This window comes from Marmota monax, unplaced genomic scaffold (assembly GCF_021218885.2).
Source record: "Marmota monax isolate L192 unplaced genomic scaffold, Marmota_monax_Labrador192_F-V1.1 WCK01_AAM20220418_F8-fsc00138, whole genome shotgun sequence".
Taxonomy (NCBI): domain Eukaryota; kingdom Metazoa; phylum Chordata; class Mammalia; order Rodentia; family Sciuridae; genus Marmota; species Marmota monax.
Window position 1 is genome coordinate 2,978,477 of NW_026692763.1, and position 22,558 is coordinate 3,001,034.

The following is a 22,558-nucleotide window of genomic DNA, read 5'->3' on the forward strand; positions in this document are numbered from 1 at the left end:
TAACAAACTTAATGGTAGTGGGCCCCACATTTGGTGGCAATCAGTTATTCCATTCTCAGAAGCTTTATTAAACTAAGTGAACTCCCTTGGGCTTTTGAGAGTCTCCTGAAGTTTACATAGCATTCTGCATCTGCTAAAACAAATAACCATTGTTTGGATGCTGACGTTCAGGAACTGTGAAGCAGGAAGGGGTGATGCCTCTACTGGAACCCCCCAAGTGGCAGAAGTTCAGCAAACTGATTTTGCAGAAGACCCAGAGAAAATTTCCATTCAGTCTTAGACATGGGATGATTAGAAGTTATTTTTTTTCATTTATTCTTGGAGCCACCTAAGTCTAAAAGAAAGAAAATAATATGGGAAGGTTCTGTTCTTCCATTCTTGTGTATATCATTTACTCATGTCTAGATCATGGGAAGATAGTCATAGATGATAGTTCAGACATTACAGCTAAATGTTATGTGATCCAGGGCACAAATACAGAAGGCCAAATAGGAAATGTTTCTATGAGGACTGCAGAGTTGAAGTCAGCCAGCCAGCAGTAGAGGCAGAGGCAGTAACATATTCTGCTTAGAGAACGGTCACATTGAGTTGCATAGAAATGACCTGCAAAAGTTTGGTCTTGAAGCCAGAGTCAGCAATACATTTAGCCCCCAGGACCCCAGAGCAGGATGTCAGTATCTACCAGGACCTCCAAGGGAGGGGTCCCAGAGTTTTGATGAAGAAACACTATTTAAGTATTTTGCATATGTGCAAAAGAGAAAGCCTACACATACAGAATGACATTATTTTTAAAATAAAATAACCAAGCTGAATACAGTGGTGCATGCCTATAATCCCAGTTCCTCTGGAGGCTGAGGCAGGAGGATCAGTGTTTGAGACTAGCCTTGGCAACTTAGTGAAATCCTGCTTCAAAATAAAAAACAAAAAGGGCTATACATCACTGGCTATTGACATCACAAAAAAACAGGGCTCAGGGTGTGCTCACTGGTAAAGCATCTTTGGGTTCAATCCTCAGTTCAAAAAAAAAAAGATAAAATCACCATAATAAAAAAGAAAAAACATAGTAAAAATTATTACTTACAGTCCCATACCCCCAAATAATCATATCAGCAACTTGGGTTATTGTCTTTCAATCATTTTTATAAACAGTTTTGTATATTATAATCTTAATTCAGTTTTTACATTCTTTTATTGTTGCTGTCATAGCATTAGCATTTGTCTTATTACTAAAATGTCTTTGTTACTAGCATCTTTTATGGCTATATAACATTCCATTAAGGGGCTATATCATGAATTATTTAACAGTATCCTTAATAATTGTTTTTACTACATCAAATTATAAATAATCCTAAGAATATCTTTTAGAATACAGTATTTTAAATGTTTCACATTATTTTTCTAGAATAATCTTCAAAATTCTAGAAGTATTAGTAGATCAGAAACCATTTTGATGACTCATGGTATGTGTAGCTTTTTTTTTTATAATTTAGTGAAAATTGTTTATAAAAATAAATACATTCTTAGCTGCCTTGATCTCTAAATACCATTTTCCACTAAAAGAAATGAGAGATTTATGGATAAATGACTAATTCCATGTCTGGAGCAAGAAATGTGTAAGATGAGCAGATGAACCTGAGATAGCATGTCATTAAAAAAAAAGCAAGAAGTTGAGTCTGGTGGTGCTTGCCTGTAATCCCAACAGCTTGGGAGTCTGAGGCAGGAGGATTGCAAGTTCAAGGCCAGCCTTGGCAATTTTTTGAGGCCTTAAGCAACTTAATAAGACCCTGTCTCAAAATTAAAAAGTAAAAAAGGGCTCAGTGGTTAAGAGTCCCTGGGTTCAATCCCTGGTACCAAAAAAAAAAAAAAAAAAAGCAGGAGAAGTATCAAGAACTAGTATCAAAAGTCCTAACCTCTCCCTTACCTAGAAATGTGGTCTTATGTGGAAATTATGGTCTTTGCAAATGTAATTAAGTACCTCAAGATGAGATCATCTTGGATTTAGGGTAGGCCTAATGTCCATAATGTGGGAAAATGGGTATGTGGTATATGGGAACTCTCTGAACTATTTTTCCAATTGTTCTATAAATCTAAAACTATCCTAAAAAGGATAATTTATTTATTTATATTTTTTTAAAGAGAGAGAATTTTTATTTATATATATATATATATATATATATATATATATATATATATATATATATTAGTTTTCAGCAGACACAACGTCTTTGTTTGTATGTGGTGCTGAGGATCGAACCCAGGCCGCATGCATGCCAGGCGAGCGCGCTGCCGCTTGAGCCACATTCCCCAGTCCAGGATAATTTATTTTTAAAAATAGTACTTACAATAGCCACTTAAAATATCAGATACCTAGGGAATATAGCTTAGCACAGTTCCCTATCAAAATCCCAGGAGGCTGGGTTGTGGTTGTGGCTCAAGGGTAGAGCCTTGCCTACCACATGCAAGGTGCTGGGTTTAATCTTCAGCACCACGTAAAAATAAATAAATAAAATAAAGGTATTGTGCCCAACTACAAATATATATATATATATATATAAATATATATATATATATATATACACATATATATATATTTTTTTTTAAGAATATATGTTTTTTAAAAAATTTCAGGAAGCTATTTTAAAGATATGGTCAAGAAAAGTTTATAGAGAACTAGACAATATTGAAAAAGAAGAAAATAATTGGATGTATTATTATGTGATTTCAAGATTTACTATATATCGCTGTGGGTGTAGTTCAGGGGAATGGAGAATCCTGGCCAAGTAAGTATGAGGCCCTTGGTTCAATCCTCAGCATCTAGCACCAAACTTACTACAAAGCTACAGTAATCAAGGCAGTGTCAGAGTGGTATAAGTATAGACAAATAAATTGGTGGAACAGAATGAGTTTAGAAATGGACCTACATGTATATGACCAAATGATTTTCTACAAAGGTGCCAAGTCAATTAAATAGAGAAAGGAAACTCTTTCTAAAAATCATGGCTATTCGGACATGCATCACCATGCCCATCTTGGTTCAGCAGATTTTAAATATGTACAACAGCCTGAACTCCTTCCTCATACCATGCACAAAACTTAATTCAAGATGGATAAGAGGGGCTGGGACTGTGGCTCAATGGTAGAGTACCTGCCTAGTACATGTGAGTCACTGGGTTCGATCCTCAGCACCACATATAAATAAATAAATTAAATAAAGGTATTGTGTCCATCTACAACTAAAAAAATATATTAAAAAGAAAAGATGGATCAGAGACCAGGTGCAGTGGTGCATGTCTGTAATCTCAGCAATGCAGGAGACTAAGGGAGGAGGATCACAAGTTGGAAGCTAGCCTGGACAACTGAGTGAGCTCCTGTCTCAAAATAAAAATAGAAAGAAAAAATTAAAAGTAAAACAAAATTAAAATAAAAAGGGCTAGGGATTGTATCTCAGTTGAGATTACCCCTGAGTTCAATTCCAAGAAACAAACAAACACACACACACACACACACACACACACACATATACATATCATAGACTTAAATGTAAAGCTCAGAATCACAAAGCTTCTACAAGAAAAACAGGAAAAGATCTTCACAACCTTGGGTAGACAAAGATTGCTTGGTCAGGATACTAACCAGAAAAGGGAATTTTTTTTATACATTGGCCTTCATCAAAATTAAAATTTTCTGCTTATCAAAGGACTCCATTAAGAAAATAGACGAGCTACAGACTTGGAAAAATATAGGATACACAAAGAGCACCTAATATCACCAATAAAAAGGCAAACAACCCATGTAAATGGGCAAAACATTTCACAAAAGAAGATATATAAATGTAAAATAAGCAAAGAAAAAGTGTTCAGCATCATTAATTAGTAGGAAAGGGCAAAATAGCTATTAGAATGGCTAAAAGTCAAAAAGACAATGTCAAATATGGGCAACAAATGGAACAGCTGGAATTCGCATAATCAGAATATAAAAGAATATGTATAGCCATTTGATTTTTTCCCTAAGGTCCCAGATTGAAAACTTACAGTCATGCATTATCACACCTTGCCTGCCATTCCTCAAACAAGTTCTTTTGGATACTAGTCAGTTGCGAACCTTTCACTCTCCAAAATACACACTGACAAAATCCCTAATCATCAAGTGCTCCACTATCCCATACACATGACTTAATGTGCTGGGGAAGAAAACATTGGCCACAGGGAGATATAGCCATTTTAGAAAACAGTTTGACAGTGTCTTATAAAGCATTATGACTCAGTGTTGCCATTCCCAGGTATTTACCCAGTGTAAATGAAAACATAACCACAGAAAGATGCATACAGGGGTGGTTACAGTAGCTCAAAATTAGAAGCACTCCAAGTGTCTTTCAATAGATAAAGAGAACAGATGAACATATAATGGGCTATTACTCGACCATAAAATGGACAAGCTGCTAGTACACCCAACCACAGTGGATGACTTCAATACATATGTCAGACAAAAGAAGCTAACGTCAGAGAGCGCATGCTATATGATTCTTATTAAGATTTATTCAGATATAAGCAAAACTCATCTGTGCTGATGGAAATAAGATTATGGAGGGGGGGAAGTGAACAAAGCATCATAAGGTAACTTTCTGGGGGAATGGAAGTGTCCTGTGTGTTGTTACTAGAGGTGATTACAGAGGGGTATATGATTATCAGAATGTATCTAGTTAAACACAAAGATGTATGTATTTTTTATATTTTGACTATATTTCATTTTTAAAAGAGGCATATAAATCACTTGCCCCCTATGACCTTGATTAGATACTGATTCAAACAAGTTATTTTAACATTTTTAAAACAATGAAAGAAATATGAACATAACTAGATATGTGGTGTATTTTTTGTCTTGTTTTGTTTGGGTGGTACTGGGTATTAAACCAGTGGCAGGAGTGTTTTACCACTGAGCCACATCCCCAGTACTTTTTATTTTTCATTTTGAGACAGGGTCTCACTAAGTTGCCAAAGTTAGCCTCAAACTTGCGATCCTCCTGTCCCTGCCTCAGCCTCCCAAGTCACTGGGATTACAGGTGCGCACCACCACACGGGGTGATATTCGGTGTTTGATATTAAAGGAATTTTTTTTTTTTGCTGAGTCTTATCTTTCTTAGAGATACATATTGAAATATTTGCAGATGCAGTGACAGAATACTTAAGATTTGCTTCAGAATAATTCAAGAAATGGGAGAGTAGGTAAGCATATAAACAAAACAAGACTGGCCATGTGATGACAATTTGGTGATGCTGGCTGATAGGTGCTTTGGTGCATTATCCTGTTCTGTGATTTTTGTAAATGTTTGAAATATTCCCTATTAAACAGATCTTTAAAGCAACAAAAAGTTTCAAATATTATAAAATCATATACATAAGGATGAAATTTCCCCATAATCTCACCCCCTCAAAGCAACCACTGTTATCTATTTAAGTAGTGTATATCCTTTTAAACATTTTTGTTGTATCTTTTTAAATAGAAATGAGGCCACACTCTACATTGCTATTCTACCACAAGGCAACATTGCTTTGTGTTTAAATCATGGACATGTTTCCATATCAGTATTACCTCAGCTTTTTTTTTTTTTTAAACAATGGCATACAGTGTTTCATTCATTCTTTCATTCTTTATCTAGAGATATTTATTAAGCACTTATTATGTCCTAGGCACTACATCTGGTGTTTATTAAGGATGGTGAACAGGGTAGACAAGTTTCTTTCTTCCAGGGAACAGAACTAATTGGAGATGGGATGTCCAATAAATAAATAAGCCAAGATTTAACTTCCATTGGTGTTAGGAAGAAAACAAACATTGCAGTGCTGGAGGAAGAGAGTTGCCTGAAAAGGAGGGTAGTCATGGAGGACTTCTCCCAAGAAGTGATATTTACAGGAGGAAACTGCCAAGGGAGAACTTTGAAGAGTTGGGAAGTGAGAGTGTAGCAAAGCAATGGAGCTGGTTGGGAGGCGCGAACAGGAAGCACTTCTGAGAGAAGTAGAAATGTGGAGTACAAAGGTCCTGAAGGAGAATCCCCCGTGTATGGGGCTGGGGTTGTGGCTCAGTGGTAGAGCGCTTGCATCGCACGTGAGAGCACGTGAGAGACCCTGGGTTCGATCCTCAGCACCACATAAAAATAAATAAACAAAATAAAGATATTGTGTCAATGTATAACTAAAAAAATATTAAAAAGAAGAATCCCCAGTGTGTCCTACAGACCTCAAAGGCCAGTGCTCTGGAGGCTAACAGGCAAGTCGGGGCGAGAGAGCTAGATGCGATGCAAATCATGGTTGGAAGGTTGAATTTTATTTTCAGTGTAATAGGAAGGGATATTGAAGATTTTAAGCATGATAAGCCTGTGCCCCCATTTGTTTCATCAGCCCTTTGTATATGTAAATGTAAATGGTTTCCACATTTGCCAACTGTAGAATGTGAGCTTCACAAGAACAGGATCTTACCTGTTTTGTTCACTGAATAACTCCCTTACTCTGTTAGTCTGGCACAAAATAGGCTTTTGATAACTGTTGGTTGAGTTAATAAATTCTGCAAGGAGTACTTGCATATCTCTGTACATTATTTTCATTATTCCATTAAACTACATTTCTAGATGGGAAATTACCATATTAGGGACTTCATGTATTTAAAGTTTAGCTTTTTAAATAAATAGCCTTTCAAAAAGATTATACTAGCTGGGTACAGTAGTGCACACCTGTAATCCCAGTGGCTAGGGAAGCTAAGGCAGGAGGATCACAAGTTCAAAGCCAGCCTCAGCAATTAAGCAAAGCTTTGCCTAAGCAACTTAAGTGAGACCCTGTCTCAAAATTAAAAATAATAAAAAAAAGGGCTTGGGATGTAGCTCAGTGGTTAATTACCCTTAGGTTCAAGCCCTGGTACCCACCCCCCCCCAAAAAAAAATTACACTAATTTACACATCTCCAGGAGGATTTTTTTAAATTTATCTAATATTTATTTATTTAGGTACTGGGAATTGAACCCAGGGTGTTTTACCACTGAGCTACATCCCCAGTTCTTTCAGGGCCTCCTTAACTTGCTGAGGCTGTCCTTGAACCTGTGATCCTCCTGCCTTATCCTCCTGAGCCAATGAGATTATAGGCATGTGCCATTGTGCCTGGATTATAAGAGCATTTTAAAATTTAAAACAAGGGCTGGGGTTGTGGCTCAGTGGTAGAGCACTTGCCTAGTATCTGTGAGGCACCAGGTTCAATCCTTAGCACCACATAAAAATAAATAAATTAAGGTATTTTGTCCCATCTACAACTAAAAAAAATTTCTTTTTAATTGAACACAAAATATTCATTCTTAGACTGTGGTAGGACTAGGATTGCTAGATGAATCAATTCCCAGGGATATTTACAGTTCCTGGTCAATCATTTTTTTCTTTGAGGCTGCAGGAGCATGTGTTTCTGTCTTAGGCCATATGCTAACGTGTTTCTTTGGTTTATCACTGTGTCTCCAACATCTCAGCAAGCTGGTTGACTCATAGTAATGCTCAATAAATAATATAACTGATTAACTCATTTTACTACCACTCATCAGCAAAGGTTTCCAGTGTTGGTGGGCAAGTCTGAAGTTCATGAGGCAGGGAATATCTTAAAAATCAGGGTCTTTTCAAGATTAACTATAAATGTTTGGTGTGTGATAAGAAAAAGTACAACACTGATTCTGAAGAAGTTTATTTTCTGGCCCTACTGCTTACTGTCTGGGATAAGCTAATCTTAATTTCTCACCTGGAAGATGAGGATAATAATAGAATCTTCCTTACAGGATTGAGAGAATTAAATAAGGATCATTGAAAGTGTCTAGAATTGTACCTGATCCATCAAACTTAGTAAACGTTATTATTATTATGGTACTCCTTTGATAATCATTAAACATATTTCTGTTTCTCTTTTTCTAACAGTTAGAAGAAAAACTCAAAGAAAAAGTTGATGTAAGTCTGACTGAACGAATCAATCTCACGGGAGAAATGGACACATTCAGCACGTATGTACCTCACACAAGTTTGCTTGGGGCTTGTCCTTTCTCCTTCATGGGGCAGCATGTGTCAGGATGTTGGCTATAGTCACTTCAAAACCTAAAAGGTTTCCAGGGCCTTCTGCTGGATAGGGATTATTTCCATTCTGTTCTCCATTAGCCATCAAGAAGAAGCATTAAAATTAAGAGGCAGTTGTTCTTTTAGCTAACTGTTCTTTATCATTGCACTATCTAGAATAACCCAAGAGAAGAAATCCTCCCTTGGCTATCCCTATAGGAAGTTCTAGTTCTAGGCTTTCCCTCTTTTCCCTCTGTCTCCACCTGCATCCTCCTGTGTTTTAGGGAGTTTTTAATCTGTTTATTTATTTTCTGGTTTTGAGACAAAGTTTTGCTATGTTGCCCAAGCCAGGCTCAAATCATCTTCTTCCTCAGCCTCCCCAGCACTCTGGGACAAAAGCATGTACCACTGTGGGCATGGGCATGAGCCTCTATGCCTGACCATCTTTTTTGCTTTCTTATTTTGCAGTGCAGGGCTTCACACATGCTGGGCAAGTGCTATACTACTGAGCTACAACCCCAGACTGTGTTGTATATTACAAAGCATAAACTGCCAGCTTTTAGCCATCGGGAGTGGGAGTGCTGGGGGAGAGGGAGGGAGGGAGGGAGGGAGGGAGGGAGGGAGAGAGAGAGAGAGAGTGTGTGTGTGTGTGTGTGTGTGTGTGTGTGTGTTTGAGGGGGCCAAGGGTGGACTCTATCCAAGAAGTTCAAATAGCAAAACCTTCTTAGGATATTTCTCTCCTTGTTATGACTTTGCAATATTTTTGTTATTATCAGTTCCTGTTCCACTGCCTTTAACTAGAACGAGGGTGGACCAAACTTTAGCTTTCACTTAACCATTTATTGAGGAAAAAAATCAAAATTCTCCTTTTTTCCCTGACCTTACAAGCTCTATAAAACAGTTACTCTTGGAAAAGAACTCAAAGAAGGTTTTGGAGATGACAGTTCAGGGGCCTACCTATAGAAGTTTAGGTCTTGACTGGGTGGGGACCCACCCAAATAAGAGCAGTCTGAGAGTTTGCCTGTGTGTGTGTGTGTGTGTGTGTGTGTGTGTGTCTGTATCTGTTGAAGACGGAGTTGAGGGTGGACTCCAAGAGTCCAAGCCAAGAACAGCTAACTGCTCCTTCATGGTCATTCATTAAAACTTTAGTTTGGGGAAATGAAAATAAATTTTACACAGGTGACTAAAATATTTGGAAGGGCCTGTGTCAGTCATTCAAACAGTGGTTTTTAAAAATATTGACCACAGTGATTTGATTTGCAGTGTCATCTCCAGCAGTATTCAGTTGCTGGTTCAGGATCTAGATGCAGCCTGCGATCCTGCCTTGACTGCCATGAGCAAGGTAAGGTTTTAAGAACTGGCTTATTACTAGACTTCCAAGAGTGACCAAGGTGGTTTCTGCTGGCCTTTGCCTTCAGCTCCTTTCAGACACTTCAGTGCTTAAAGTATCAGCAGAGAGGAAAATGGAAAGACCTCTCAGGTTCCCAAAAGTGCTCACTTCATCTTGTACCTTAGGCCATTGCTTGTCCTTTGAGGATGAGACAGGGAGCTAAAGTGCTTGGTGAGACAAAAATCAGTATTGTCTTTGATTAGCATCTGACTTGTGCTGAAAACCTTAATGTGGTCTCACCAGAATGGGTATTTTTTAAGTGTTTAAAGCAGTAACTTCTGACTTATTCTTCATTCTTGCCCACTAAGAGGTTTTTCTGACTCTTTCTGAGCCCAGGTGCAAGATTATTCAATCCAATTGTGGACTCTTCATTTCCTAGTATCCTACTGATCCATCAGTCAGCCCTTGGTCCTCCTTTGGCACTTACCACATGTTATCTCATGTTCTTATTTTTGGCTTTTCTCTGTCAAAAGGCTGTACATTCCTTAAGTGTATGGATCATGTCTTATACCATCCTTTGTCTCCCATATTGTCTAGTGTAGAAAACTCTCATGCTTCTTGAGTAAATTAAAAGTAGGTCATTCTTTATTGATTTTAAGCCCAAATAATTATTCAACTATAACCTTGTAGAGCAGAGGTTGGCAAACTGTAGCCTGTAGGCCAAATCTGGCCTGCTACCTGTTTTAGTAAATGAAGTTTTATTGGAATATAGCCATACCATTCACTTATAAACTATATATGGCTGCTGTTGTACTACTACTATAGAATTGAGTAATTGCAATGGAGACCATAAAACCCACAAAGCTGAAATATTTACTATTAAGCCACTTGGTAAAAGTTTACCAATGCCTATTCTAGAATCACGGGCTCTTGTAGCATTTTTGCAAATTCTGAAGGAAGAACTTCCCTGGCTCATATTATCCTGTAGTTGTGGCAGAGAGCAATAGAAGGAACCCTGACTTTGGAGTCAGACAAATCTAACTCTTCCAGTTTTTCCTTTGAGGCTCCTGAGTGAAAGACTTACCCTGTCTGGACCCGCTAACTGCTCTGTATGTGAAATGTGGCTGTCTGCCTCCTAGAGTTGTTGTAAGGATGAAATAAGAAGAGGGTGCCAGGCCTGGTGCCTGTTATATGGCAAGTGCTCAATAAGTGTTAGTTCCTTCTGTCTTGTCAGAAGTAGTGGCCATGTCACAAGGTTCTGGAAGCAGACATTTGGCCTGAATCTGGCTTTGCAGTAATTATCAATATTTAACAGCCAAAAACGTTCACTGGAGAAAAGATGGCCTATTCAACAAATGATTCTAGCAAAACTGAAAATCCAAATGTAGCAAAATGAAATTAAACCTCTATCTCTCACCCTGCACAAAAATCTACTCAAAGTGGATCAAAGACTTAGGCACTAGAACAGAGACCCTGCACCTAATAGAAGAAAAAATTGGCCCAAACCTTCACCATGTCAGCCTAGGATCTGACTTCCTTAACAAGACTCCTAAGCACAAGAAGTAAAACAAGAATTAATAAATGGGATGGATTCAAATTAAAAAGCTTTTTCTCAGCAAAGGAAACAATTAGTAGAGTGAGGAGAGAGCCTACAGATTGGGAGAAAATCTTTACCACATGCACCTCGAAAAAGCATTAATCTCTAGGATCTATAAAGAACTCAAAAAACTTAACACCAAAAAACAAATAACTTAATCAATAAATGGGCTAAGGAACCGGACACTTCACAGAAGAAATACAATTGATCAACAAATACATGAAAAAATGTTCAACATCTCTAGCAATTAGAAAAATGCAAATCAAAACTACTGTAAGATTTCATATGACTACTGTTAGAATGGTAATCATCAAGAACACAGGCAACAATAAATGTTGGCGAGGATGTGGTGAAAAAGATACGCTCATACATTGCTGGTGGGACTGCAGATTGGTGCAACCACTATGGAAATTAGGGTGGAGATTCCTCAGAAAATTGGGAATGGACCCACCGTTTGACCTATCCCCCTTTTTGGTTTATACCCAAAGGACTTAAAATCAGCATACTCTAGTGATGCAGCCACATCATTGTTTATAACCGCTCAATTCACAATAGCTAGACTATGGAACCAACCTAGGTGTCCCTCAATAGATGAATAGATAAAGAAAATGTGGTATATATACTCAATGGAATATTACTCAGCTTTAAAGAAGAGTAAAATTATGGCATTTTCCAGTAAATGGTTGGAGTTGGAGAGTATCATGCTAAGCAAAATAAGCCAATCCCACAAAACCAAAGGCCAAATGTTTTCTCTAATATGCAGATACTAAATCACAATAAGGTGGGGGGCACTAGGGAAGAATAGCATTACCATAGATTAGATAGAGGGAAATGATGGGAGGGAAGAGGAGAGGATGTGGGAATAGGAAAGATAGTAGAATGAAACAGACATTATTACTGGATGTATATATGTGACTACATGATCAATATGATTCTGCAACATGTGCACTCAAAAAAATGAGAAATTATATCCTATCTATGTATGATATATCAAAGTGCATAAATGCATTCTACTGTCATGTATAACTAATTAAAACAAAATTTTTTTTAAAAAAATTTAACAATAATAGAACTAAAAGCAAAACATGGTCTTTAGAAAAGTTTTAAAGAGTGGGGGCTTGGGCGATATCTCAGTGGTAGAGCGCTTCCCTGGCATGTGTGAGGCACTGGGTTTGATCCTCAGCATCATAAATAAATGAATAAATAAAGGTAAATTCTAGCTCTCTGTTAAAAAAAAAAAAAGGATGAAATGGGAAGTTGTGAAAAAGTTGATGTCACAAAGTTTCTATTTGAAAAGCTGATCCTTTCACCAATCAGATGCTGATAAGTATTTTCAGTATCCTCAGTGTTTACAAGCAGAGCACTTTGAGCAGGCAGATTGAGGCTAATCCATTTCCTTAAAGGAATATGGCTATAAGGATTCATTTTGTAGGCTCCAGTTATCCCCTGGCTGCTAGTATAGCTGCTGGTGAGTGGTCACTACATCCTGAATGAGATCTTTTCCAGCTGCCATCACTCCTGAACTGCCACACATTTCAGCCTAGAATGCAGCTGGTGGAAGAATTTTTACATTTACCAAAGGAAGAGTGTGTGTGTGGGGGGGGTGTTGTTTGGGGTATTTTTTGTAAAATAACACTTGGAGGGGGTTTAACACTCCAGGTGTTGCTTATATGAACTGTCAGTTCATTAGGTGGATTTCCCTCCAGCTGCCTCCTACCCCACCATCCATTTCTCCCCCAGACCCACACTGGCAAGTATTAACAGAGACCATACCTCCAGAACCTTTTGTTTATATTATAGAAAACCTCAGACTTGGGAACACAGCAGCTGCAAGGTCATTACCTTTTGTCTGATCTTCTGGAATTGTAGCAAAATGAAATCCATGTGATGAAAATAAACACACCAAGTGGTCACAAATTGATTCAAAATACACACTCCATTATTTGTGCCTGCATCCCATTTCGTGTAGTTTCCTCTAGGATTTTTAAACACTTTTGTGACCATGATTATTTCTGTCTCTGATTTCATCATTCCTCTTTCAGGTTGAACAGTTCAGCTTAGACTGTACCTAGCACAGTGCTGGGAGTTGCAAGGAAGTCAGGAAAGGCATAGACATTATTTCAAGGTGTATAGGTTCTGGTACGCAAGGAGTAATGCTTGTGTTGAGAGTAATGTCCAAAAAACTGCAGTACAAGGCATGGTGGAATCAGTACTGTAAGAAAAGTACAGAATTTCAAAAAGGGGAGAGTTTATACCCAGGTGGGTGAGCAAGAAAAGCCTTTGCAAGCAAGTGGCATTGGAATAAAAGAGGGCAAGGATTTGAATGAATTTGGTTAGGCAGGCGTTCCATTAGGGTGGCCATATGAGTAATGGTTTGTGAAGTCAGGAAACTCAGTTTTATTAAAATTGCCAGTCTCATGAAACATCTTAGTAATTCCACAGAGTACTGTGTTCCTGGACCAGCATGATCAAGGTTGGAAGCAATCTGCCCTCTAGGCGTGTGTACTCCGCTGGGAAGCAAACTCACAATGATGTAAATAGATGCGTTTTATAAGTGGTGAGAAAATGAGAATGGGGCTTCAAAATTGAGTAGTCGCTAGATGATTCTGAGTTGATGAAAGAAGGCTTTCTTGACAAGATGGAATGAGTCCGGCAATGCAGTTAGGTCTTTGTCCTGAGAGGAGACCAAGGTATCCCATGGTCTCCTCCTTCACTGGCTTATATATAGTGCTTTTATTATTTGTTCCGTCTCTACCTAGTTAGCTTTGTTTTTTCCCCTCCTCTCTGTGTTCCCCGTGCTCCAGTCTTGGAGTCATTCTCCCTTTACTGAAGGTGCATTGCTTTATTGTGGCATCCATCTTTTTTCTCATTCCATTCTTTCTGCCTAAAATTCTCTTCCCACTGTTATCTATCCAACAAGCATACTCTTTATGATGCAGTTTTAATATCTTTCCCCTTGTTAAATTGAGATATAATTCACATAACACAGACTCACTCCCTTTCAAGTATAAAATTTTAGTACATTTACAAAGTCAAGCAGCCTCTACCACTAATTCCAGAACATCTTCATCTCTCCAAGATGAAACCTTATACTCAATAGCAGTCACTCCCCACTCCCCTGACAACCATTAATCGACTTTGTCTCTATAGATTTGCCTATCTGAACATTTTTATGTAAATAAGATCATACAATATGCAGCTTTTTGTGCTTGGCTTATTTCACTTTGCATAGTGTGGTATGTGACATATCATGCATCAGTACTGCATTTCTTTTTTTTTTTTTTAAATGCTGGTGATTAAACCCAGGGCCTTGCACATGGTAAGCACACACTGTACCACCGTGCTACCCGCAGTCCCTTCTTCATTCCTTATTATGACTAAATAATATTCTACCATGTGAATATGCCACATTTTATTTGTTCATCAATTGATGGACATTGGAATTATTTTCACTTTTTTAATGTTTACAAATAATGATATCAACTTTGGATGAACATGTTTTCAGTTTTCTTAAGTATATGCCTAGGTGTGGAACTGCTGAGTCATGCGATAACTTTATATTTAACATTTTGAGTAACTGCCAGATTGTTTTCCAAAGTGACTGGGCTATCCACCAGTAAAGTATGGGGATTCTGATTTTTCCACATCTTTGGCAACATTTATTCCCCCCCCCTTTTTTTTTTTTTTTTAATTTTGGCCATTCTTTGTGAGTGTGATAGATATCTCATTTTGTTTTCAGTTGGCGGTTCCCTGGTAACTAAAACATCTTTACGTGTGCTTATTGGCAATTTGCATATCCTCTTTCAATTAAATCTTTTTTTATCATTGTAAAACTGAGGGGTTTTTTTTGTTTGTTTTGTTTTAAACTGAGTTTTATTTCTATTGTTGAGTTGTAAAATTTCTTTTTATAGTCTGGCTATTGGATCCTTTAGCAGATATCTGATTTGTAAATATTTCCTCCTATTCTGTGTGTTGTCTGTTGTTAATGTCCTTTAATGTTGCTGAATACTTTATTTATTAATTTTTTTGAGGTGTTGGGAATTCAACCAAGGGCCTTGTGCATGCTAGGCAAGTGCTCTACCACTGTCCTATAGCATCACCCCTTTTATTTATTTATTTTTTTAAATTTTGAGACAGTGTTTCAATTGACTGGTCTCAAACTTGTGATCATCCTGCCTTAGCTTCCTGAGTAGCTTGTGTTGCCAGTGTGCACCACCTGGTGTTTGTGTGTGTTTGGAGGTGGGGGACTTAAACACCATTACCTAATCCAAAATCACAAATATTTACCTGGTGTTTTCTTCTAAGAATTTTATAGTCTTAGCTCTTACATTTAGGTTTTCAATCTGTTTTGAATTAATTTTTGTATATGGTGTGAGGTAAGGGTTCAACTTTTTTGTTTTACATGTGGATATCCAGCTTTCTCAGTACCATTTGCTCAAAAGATTATACTTCCCCCATTGGATGGACTTGACTACCTAACCATAGTTGTAGGGGTTTCTCTCTGGACTCTCAGTTCTGTTCATTTATTGATATGTTTGTGCTTATGCCAGTACCGCACTGTTTTGATTATTATTGCCTTGTAATAATCTTTGAAATCAGGAATGATAAGTCCTCCAACTTTGTTCTTTTTCAATATTGTTTTGGTAACTCTGGGTCTCTTGCAATGTCACCATTTCTTGTCACACCAAAGTCATTCCTGTTTCACTCTGAAGATATCACAACCCTTACACTATCTCTCTGTTATACAATTATTTTCATATCTCTGTCTTTGCTATTAAACTTTGAATAACTTGAGGATTTTGTTTTATTCCTTTTGGATGTCGATGGCATAGCACAGTATTTGCTTTATAGCAACACTCTCTGAATGACTTCTTCCTGAAGACAGGAAGAAGAAAGAACTAAGGACCATGGACACCCATTTGACAAAAATAGTGACAAAGTGAAACAGGTAACTACTGAGCAGATGGAGATGGATAGAGCCAGTAAAATGAACATCTGTAGGTATGGCTTTGTCATAAACTCCTTGAAATCTTTAGGCACATATCAAGTGAAGGTGATGTGATATTCCTCAGTATACTTAAGTAGCATCTTCAGCAAGTGGCTTCCTAGAGCTGATTGAAGAAAGGTCAGAATTAGGAATGCTAATTAACTCCTATAGGTGAGGGCTGGAGCCCTGCTGCTAGACAAGGAGAGAAAATTTCAGGGTGGGCAAGTTTGGCTGAAACCATATGGAGGAGCAACCTTAAACTGGCCAAGATCAAGTGGAGGAATCAAGATACGGTAGTAGTTTGGTGGTCCCTCTGAAACTAACTTTGAGGTCACAGTAGTCACTGATAAGTTATGAAAATTACCTTTCAGACAACTTGTTTTCCCCATATTATTTCCTTAGATGAGCTTTATGAGATGATAAGTTGCTATTTGTTGAGCACTTACCAGGAAGCAGACACCCAAGTGCCTATGTTATTTAATTCTATTGATAAACTTAGAAGGTAGCTGTGTTACTTCTCCCTTTCACAGAGTGCACTGAAACACAGAGAAGTTAAGTCATTTATCCAAGATTTCTTAGCTAGCAAATCCAGGATTCAATCTCATGTCTGTGCATTCAGACTCCTGTCTGTCCCATGCCTCACATACAGAGAGAGAACAAGTCCTTCTGGCAAATGTGGCAACCTTCACAAAATCAGCTTTCATAACTTGCCTAAAGTAGAAGAGTGGTAAGACAGCTTGGGCCTAGTGCTGCTAGCTTCACATGAGAATTCATGCATCCTTGATTTTGAGCTCTCTAGGTGTTCACAGTGATCGTGTTAGGTATCAGTCTTCAGCTTTTCTTGATATCCCATGGATATGTATTTTTCTTGTATACATGACTTTCCTATGGGGGAGAAAATGTATTGAGTAACCAATGCAAGTATTCCTGCCGGCTTTGTGTATTGCCTCTGAAAATTAATGAACTGTCCTTCTGATACATTTGTCTGTTTCTTTCTTCTATCTCTGTCTCTTTCTCATACTATGCCAAATCATATAGATTATAGTAGTGAAGCCAGAAATAAAGCCAAGTGTCCTGATTCTTGAGAAAGTGGTTGTTTGGAGTGTTGTGGTTTAAATATAAAGAGTTTGGTTCCTTAGACATAAATTCTGCAAATTCTTAGGAGTTAATATATCTGGATATAGCCTTAAAAAGTAGGAATTTTTTTTTTTAATCTATGACCTCCTTAAAAGGGACCATTGTTCCCATGGTCCTCTCCTTACTGTGTCCTTTTTATGAGGGCTTCTTACTAGGTTGAAAGAATCTAAATCTCTGTCCAAAATCAAACCCACTGAGCTTTTTCTCATTAATTGTAATTTTAGAAAACAACAATAACAACAGAAAGAAACAGAATAAATTAAATTTCCTTACAGTCTGGCATGTAATTTCTATTAGGTTTCAGGATTATGAACATGTACTAATTTAGGAAGCTGTTACTATCCACCACAGACATTTTGAAATAGCTAGAACAGTCTTCAAATCTGTTTTCATTTTCTGTCATTAAAATGCAGGTCTATTTAAGAAGGCCCACAGAACACCATGGATAAGGAGTCTTTACATTCACTTTCCATGTAATCAGGATACATCTTTCTTATTTCATAAAAAATATTTTTACTATGATAAAAGCAAATCACCTTCATTCTAGAAAGTGCAGGTATTTTGAAAAAGAAGAATATTTAAACCTCCTGTAATTCCAATTGACAGATATATTTTTCAGTCTTTTGTTTTATGCAGACACATTTAAAAATAAAAATAAGCTCATATGGGCTGGGGATGTGACTCAAGCGGTAGCGCGCTCGCCTGGCATGTGTGCGGCCCAGGTTTGATCCTCAGCACCACATACAAACAAAGATGTTGTGTCCGCCGAAAACTGAAAAATAAATGTTAAAAATTCTCTCTTTAAAAAAAAAAAAAGTTCATTATTTTCATTGTTTTATACCTATTTTTCTCTGCTAATGGTTTTAATAGCTCTCTATATCATTTAATCCAGAGTTATATTTTCAGTGGTTGCATAGTATCCCACAGTACAAAATATTTACTGTGAAAATCATAACAATAGCTAACATTTATCATGGAATTAATATGTGTGAGGCACTGTATTAACAGCATTCTATGGATTATTTTTTAATAATTGATTATAAATATTATCATCATTGCAATTTTATAGATGAGAAAGCTAAGACTTAGAGAGATTAGGTAACTTGCTCATGTCACACACTTAGAAGTGTCACACACATAGTCAAGTCTGCATTTCTTCATCCCAAATACTGCTGTTTCCCTTAAAATGTGTTTGATCTGGGGCCACTAGCATGCATGAGACAGTGAGTTCCATCCCCTGAGGCCCATTATGCAAAAAAATAAAAATAAAAACAAAAACAAAAATGTATTTAATCTATTTGCTCTTCATGGCTATTTATTTCCAGGTTTTCACATTTATAGTCTGATGGTGAGCAGTCTCGTGCATATGTAATTTTCTTTTCTGAATATTCATAACTATTAACTTCAAATCCATTGCCCTAGAGGGAATTGCAGAGATCAAAGCTTATGTGATGAATGCTAAGATTTTTTATAGATATTTTCAAATTGTTTTAAGAAAGGTTGTATGAAATCACCTTCCCATTGGCCCAGCAGTGGATAGAAATTTATACAGACAAAACACATATATATCTTCTTACACCCTTGGTTACTTCAGTTTCTCTTTGGGATCATCTTAATTTTTCCCCCTGGGAGTTAGGGAACATGTATCCCTGAGCAAAGAGGGGAAACAAGTAATTCCTTCTTCCTCCTCTGCATGATGATCATCACCATTATTCTCACCTGTAATCCTACACTATTGTTCCTCACCCTCATTCTGCATGCAGATTTTGCTTGTCCCAGTTCCCCCAGCTAATGTCAGGTTCATGTAGGGTGGTAGCTGTTCTTTTGAAGAGTAACAACATAAAATGGAAAGAACATGGACTTTGGGGTTTGACAAACCAGTATCCTGACCTCAGTCTTACTAACTTGCCTGATTAGACAAGTCCCCGATGTCTGCCATTCTGTTTTACCATCTGTATAGCAGGAGTAAAAATACCCCCTTCATTATAAGTAGTAAGTTCATGTGAAAGTGTCAGCCTCTGTGTCTGGTACATAGTAGGTGGTCATAAATATTCCTTCTCTTCTTTGTTTCCCACACAGTTCTTGGTCCAGTGGTGTGTATGCAGAAGGTACCTATAACTATCACAAATGTTTACTGTCAGAGTAAAAGTAGTCCAAACAAGAGTTAAAGAGAGAGTGTGTGCACGTGTGCTTGAGTAAAGTCCCTGGCTTGGGACCCACAGCTCACTCAGCAGCCTAAACCACAGCACTAGACCCCAGTTGCCTGAAATGTTCCCAAGTCCAAATGTCTTGAGACTGTGCTCTGTATCTCTCTAATTCAGTGATCAAAATTAATAGGTGGGAATTTAAATTTTCATTTGAAGGAAATTCATTTCTCAGGAAATCCCTTTCCAAGCTTTATATAGCAATAGAAAAAAAACAGATCCATAGTAAGCTAGTTGTGTTGTCTGATCCATGGATTAGTCAGAGTTCTCTGCTACAGTGGGCTCTCTGGGGAATAGTGATTATCTCCCAGGCTTCCCTGGGAAGTGTCAGCATGGACCACACACTAAAGGCAGAAGTAGATCCCTGGAGATGCTCTGGGCTCCACTTCTCTCCCTGTGGTTAAATATGGGGTCCTGAAAGCTTCCACTAATACTATCTTGGTTTCCTTGCATCTTTGGTACTACTTTTTTATAAACTGTTTCTGATTGTTTTTATAGTACCAGTTGAACACAATGTGGTATTCAACCCCATTCCTTCCCACCACCACCCTCTAAACAAAAAGCACAAATGGAAAATTTTTAAATTGTAGAGGGGTAACTTTTAAATGTCCGAAATCTTAATTATTCTTGTAGCTTTTCATGATGTTTGTTCTCCAACGCAAGCTGCAAAATAAATAAATAAAATTTAAAATCATGAATCCACTTGACTTTTGCTAATAGATCTTTCGGATGAGATCTTTGCTTGATGTCTGTATATTTCTTTAGCTTCTCCTTGAGAAACAGAGCTTACCCTAAACTAAGTCCCAGTTAAATGCTTTTGTTTGTTGTTTGTTTAGTTAGTTAGATAGTTTTTGACAATTGTCTAACAAGAATCCTAACATAGTGCTTGGGCTTTAGACAGACCTGGTTGTCTCAACTCTTTTACTAGCTACATGACTTTGATGAAGTTACTTAATCTCTTTGAGTTTTTTTTTTTTTTTTTCATTTCCTCATCTATGAGATTATTGTGAGAACTGAGTGAGACCATGTGTGAATGGTAACTGAACTGATGTATATACAGTGCCTGGCAAAGACATATGCATGGTGGTAGATCATAACATGGGTTTCTTTGTCGATTTGAGTTAGAACTCAACCCTTAAGTCATCTGGGATGACTGAGGGCAAACATCAACCTTTGAAGTAATGGCTGGACAGAATCACTACTAACTGTATTTTGCACATTTCTAAAAATAAAGGTAATATCAACTTTCATTGTTTGTTAGCACATTAAATCATTTTCTTACTTCACTAACCTAGCTTAAATTTAAAATCATGAGGGGCTGGAGTTGTGGCTCAGTGATAGAGCACTTGCCTAGCACGTATCAGGCACTGGGTTCAATCATTAGCACCACATAAAAATAAATAAATAAAACTTAAAATCATGAATCCACTTGACTTTTGCTAATACTTTTTTAAAAAATATATTTATTTTTTTAGTTGTAGTTGGACACAATATCTTCATTTTATTTATTCATTTTTATGTGGTGCTGAGGATCGAACTCAGGGCTGCACACGTGCAAGGCGAGTGCTGTACCGCTGAGCCACAATCCGAGCCCCTGATACTTTTTTTAACTTGACCAATGGAGCCAGATATCTTCACATATATTCCAAATGTGGCCACGTACTGTCTTCATCAGTGGTTATCAAGAGGAATTAAATGGGGCACAGGCAAACTAACCAGTGGGAACATGAAGAAATCCCACATCCCATGCTTTGTCCTGCTTCAGAGCTGCTTTGTAGCCGACGACAGAGTATGTCTCCACCTCCTTTTATGGTCTTCTTCTATGAGTGGAAAACTGTAATGTTTAGATAATTATTTATAAGCTATTTTGAGATAAAAATATGCAGTGGTGCCAACATGGAATGCAACAGTAGTCATTTCTGTGGAAGAGCTTCATGTTGACTGGGGACATCAAGCCCTGTTCAGTTCTGTGTTTACCCAGTGCATTCTACTCCAAGTCTTGCTGCAAAGCTTGGGAAAAGAACATGAAGTATAGACTTAATAGCACCTGTCCTGGCCTCACCCTATGAGCTCATTGACAGTCACCTAGGATGCTCATTGTTTAGAAGGGTCAAATCTTTAATATCAAAAGGAAAAAGAACCTCTCAAGGTAAAAGATAATGAAGAAAACATACCTAGAGCAGTCAAATATAAGGGCAGTTCATTTTAGAGCTTTCTACTGCTTTTCCATTGTTTATTTCTGTTTTTCCCCCAGTAAAAATGCTTCCTTTTCCTGCAGGGTATGGTGGCAGACACTTGTATTCCCAACTACTTAGGAGGCTGAGACAGGAAAATCACTTGTTCCCAGAAGTCCAAGGTTAGCCTAGGCAACATAACAAGACCTGACTTAAAAGAAAACAAAAAGAAAGAATTTCCTTTTCCTGTCTGGAGCTGGCTGTGAAGCCTTGCATAGGCTCTTGGTGTCTCTGGGCTTTTTTTTCCCCTTACCCCACTTCCACAAAGGTTTTGGAGATTGAACCCAGGGCCTCACCACTAAACTACACCCCAGCCCCCGGTCTTGTTTTCTCATCTGTGAAATGAAGATGGAGCTCCTTTCCTTCTTTTCTATGGTTCTGTGCTTACACATATCCAAAGGTCTTAGAATCTCAGTAACTGCTGACCTGAAGAAACATTAGGACAGAACAGAGTCCTTTGAGCTTCCCAGGGCTGGGGAATCATCCACATACAATAGGATTCTTTTAAACAAGTTCTCTCGGTATTGAATTTTTCCTTTCCCCAAGAGCTCTATAAAAATAGTGTTTTCTTGCCAGAGACATCAAGGCTCAGAACTACTGGCCTCCTCCTGTGAACAGTCTATGGTTTGTTTTTGGCTTGGGATCTTTTTAACAGACAGTCCAGCTCCACTGAGAGGCTGACTCAGCAGGACTTCTCCAGCACGTTCCTGCTCTTGTCAGGATCCCAGTGCCTGGTCCCTGCCAGCTGGGGCAGGCTGGGAACCAATGATACCCTATCCCCCCCCCCACCCTGTGTGTCCTAAGGGGAAAGAGACCCTGCAGTGGTGCTTCTGTTTTCCAGACATGACTCCTAATTCTCCTTAGGGTGTCAGAACTTGAGCTCATTTTTGTTCATGGCCAAAGACTATCTTTCTCATGATACTCATCTCCCCAAAACCTGTCAACCACATAGTCCCCGAGGCTCTTTCCTTCCTTGTTCCGCATATCACTGACTTATCCTC

At 38.0% G+C, this 22,558-nt stretch overlaps 1 protein-coding gene across 1 annotated transcript in view; it reads left to right on the forward strand.

Annotated features, from left to right (window-relative positions):
• The window catches only part of Vps53 (VPS53 subunit of GARP complex), a 160,096-nt gene that overhangs the window by 109,999 nt on the left and 27,539 nt on the right, over window positions 1-22,558 (forward strand). The window contains exons 16-17 of the mRNA XM_046446900.2: window positions 7,937-8,019; window positions 9,332-9,410. Coding sequence (XP_046302856.1) covers window positions 7,937-8,019; window positions 9,332-9,410 — 162 coding nt within the window. The remainder of the gene's footprint in view (window positions 1-7,936; window positions 8,020-9,331; window positions 9,411-22,558) is intronic.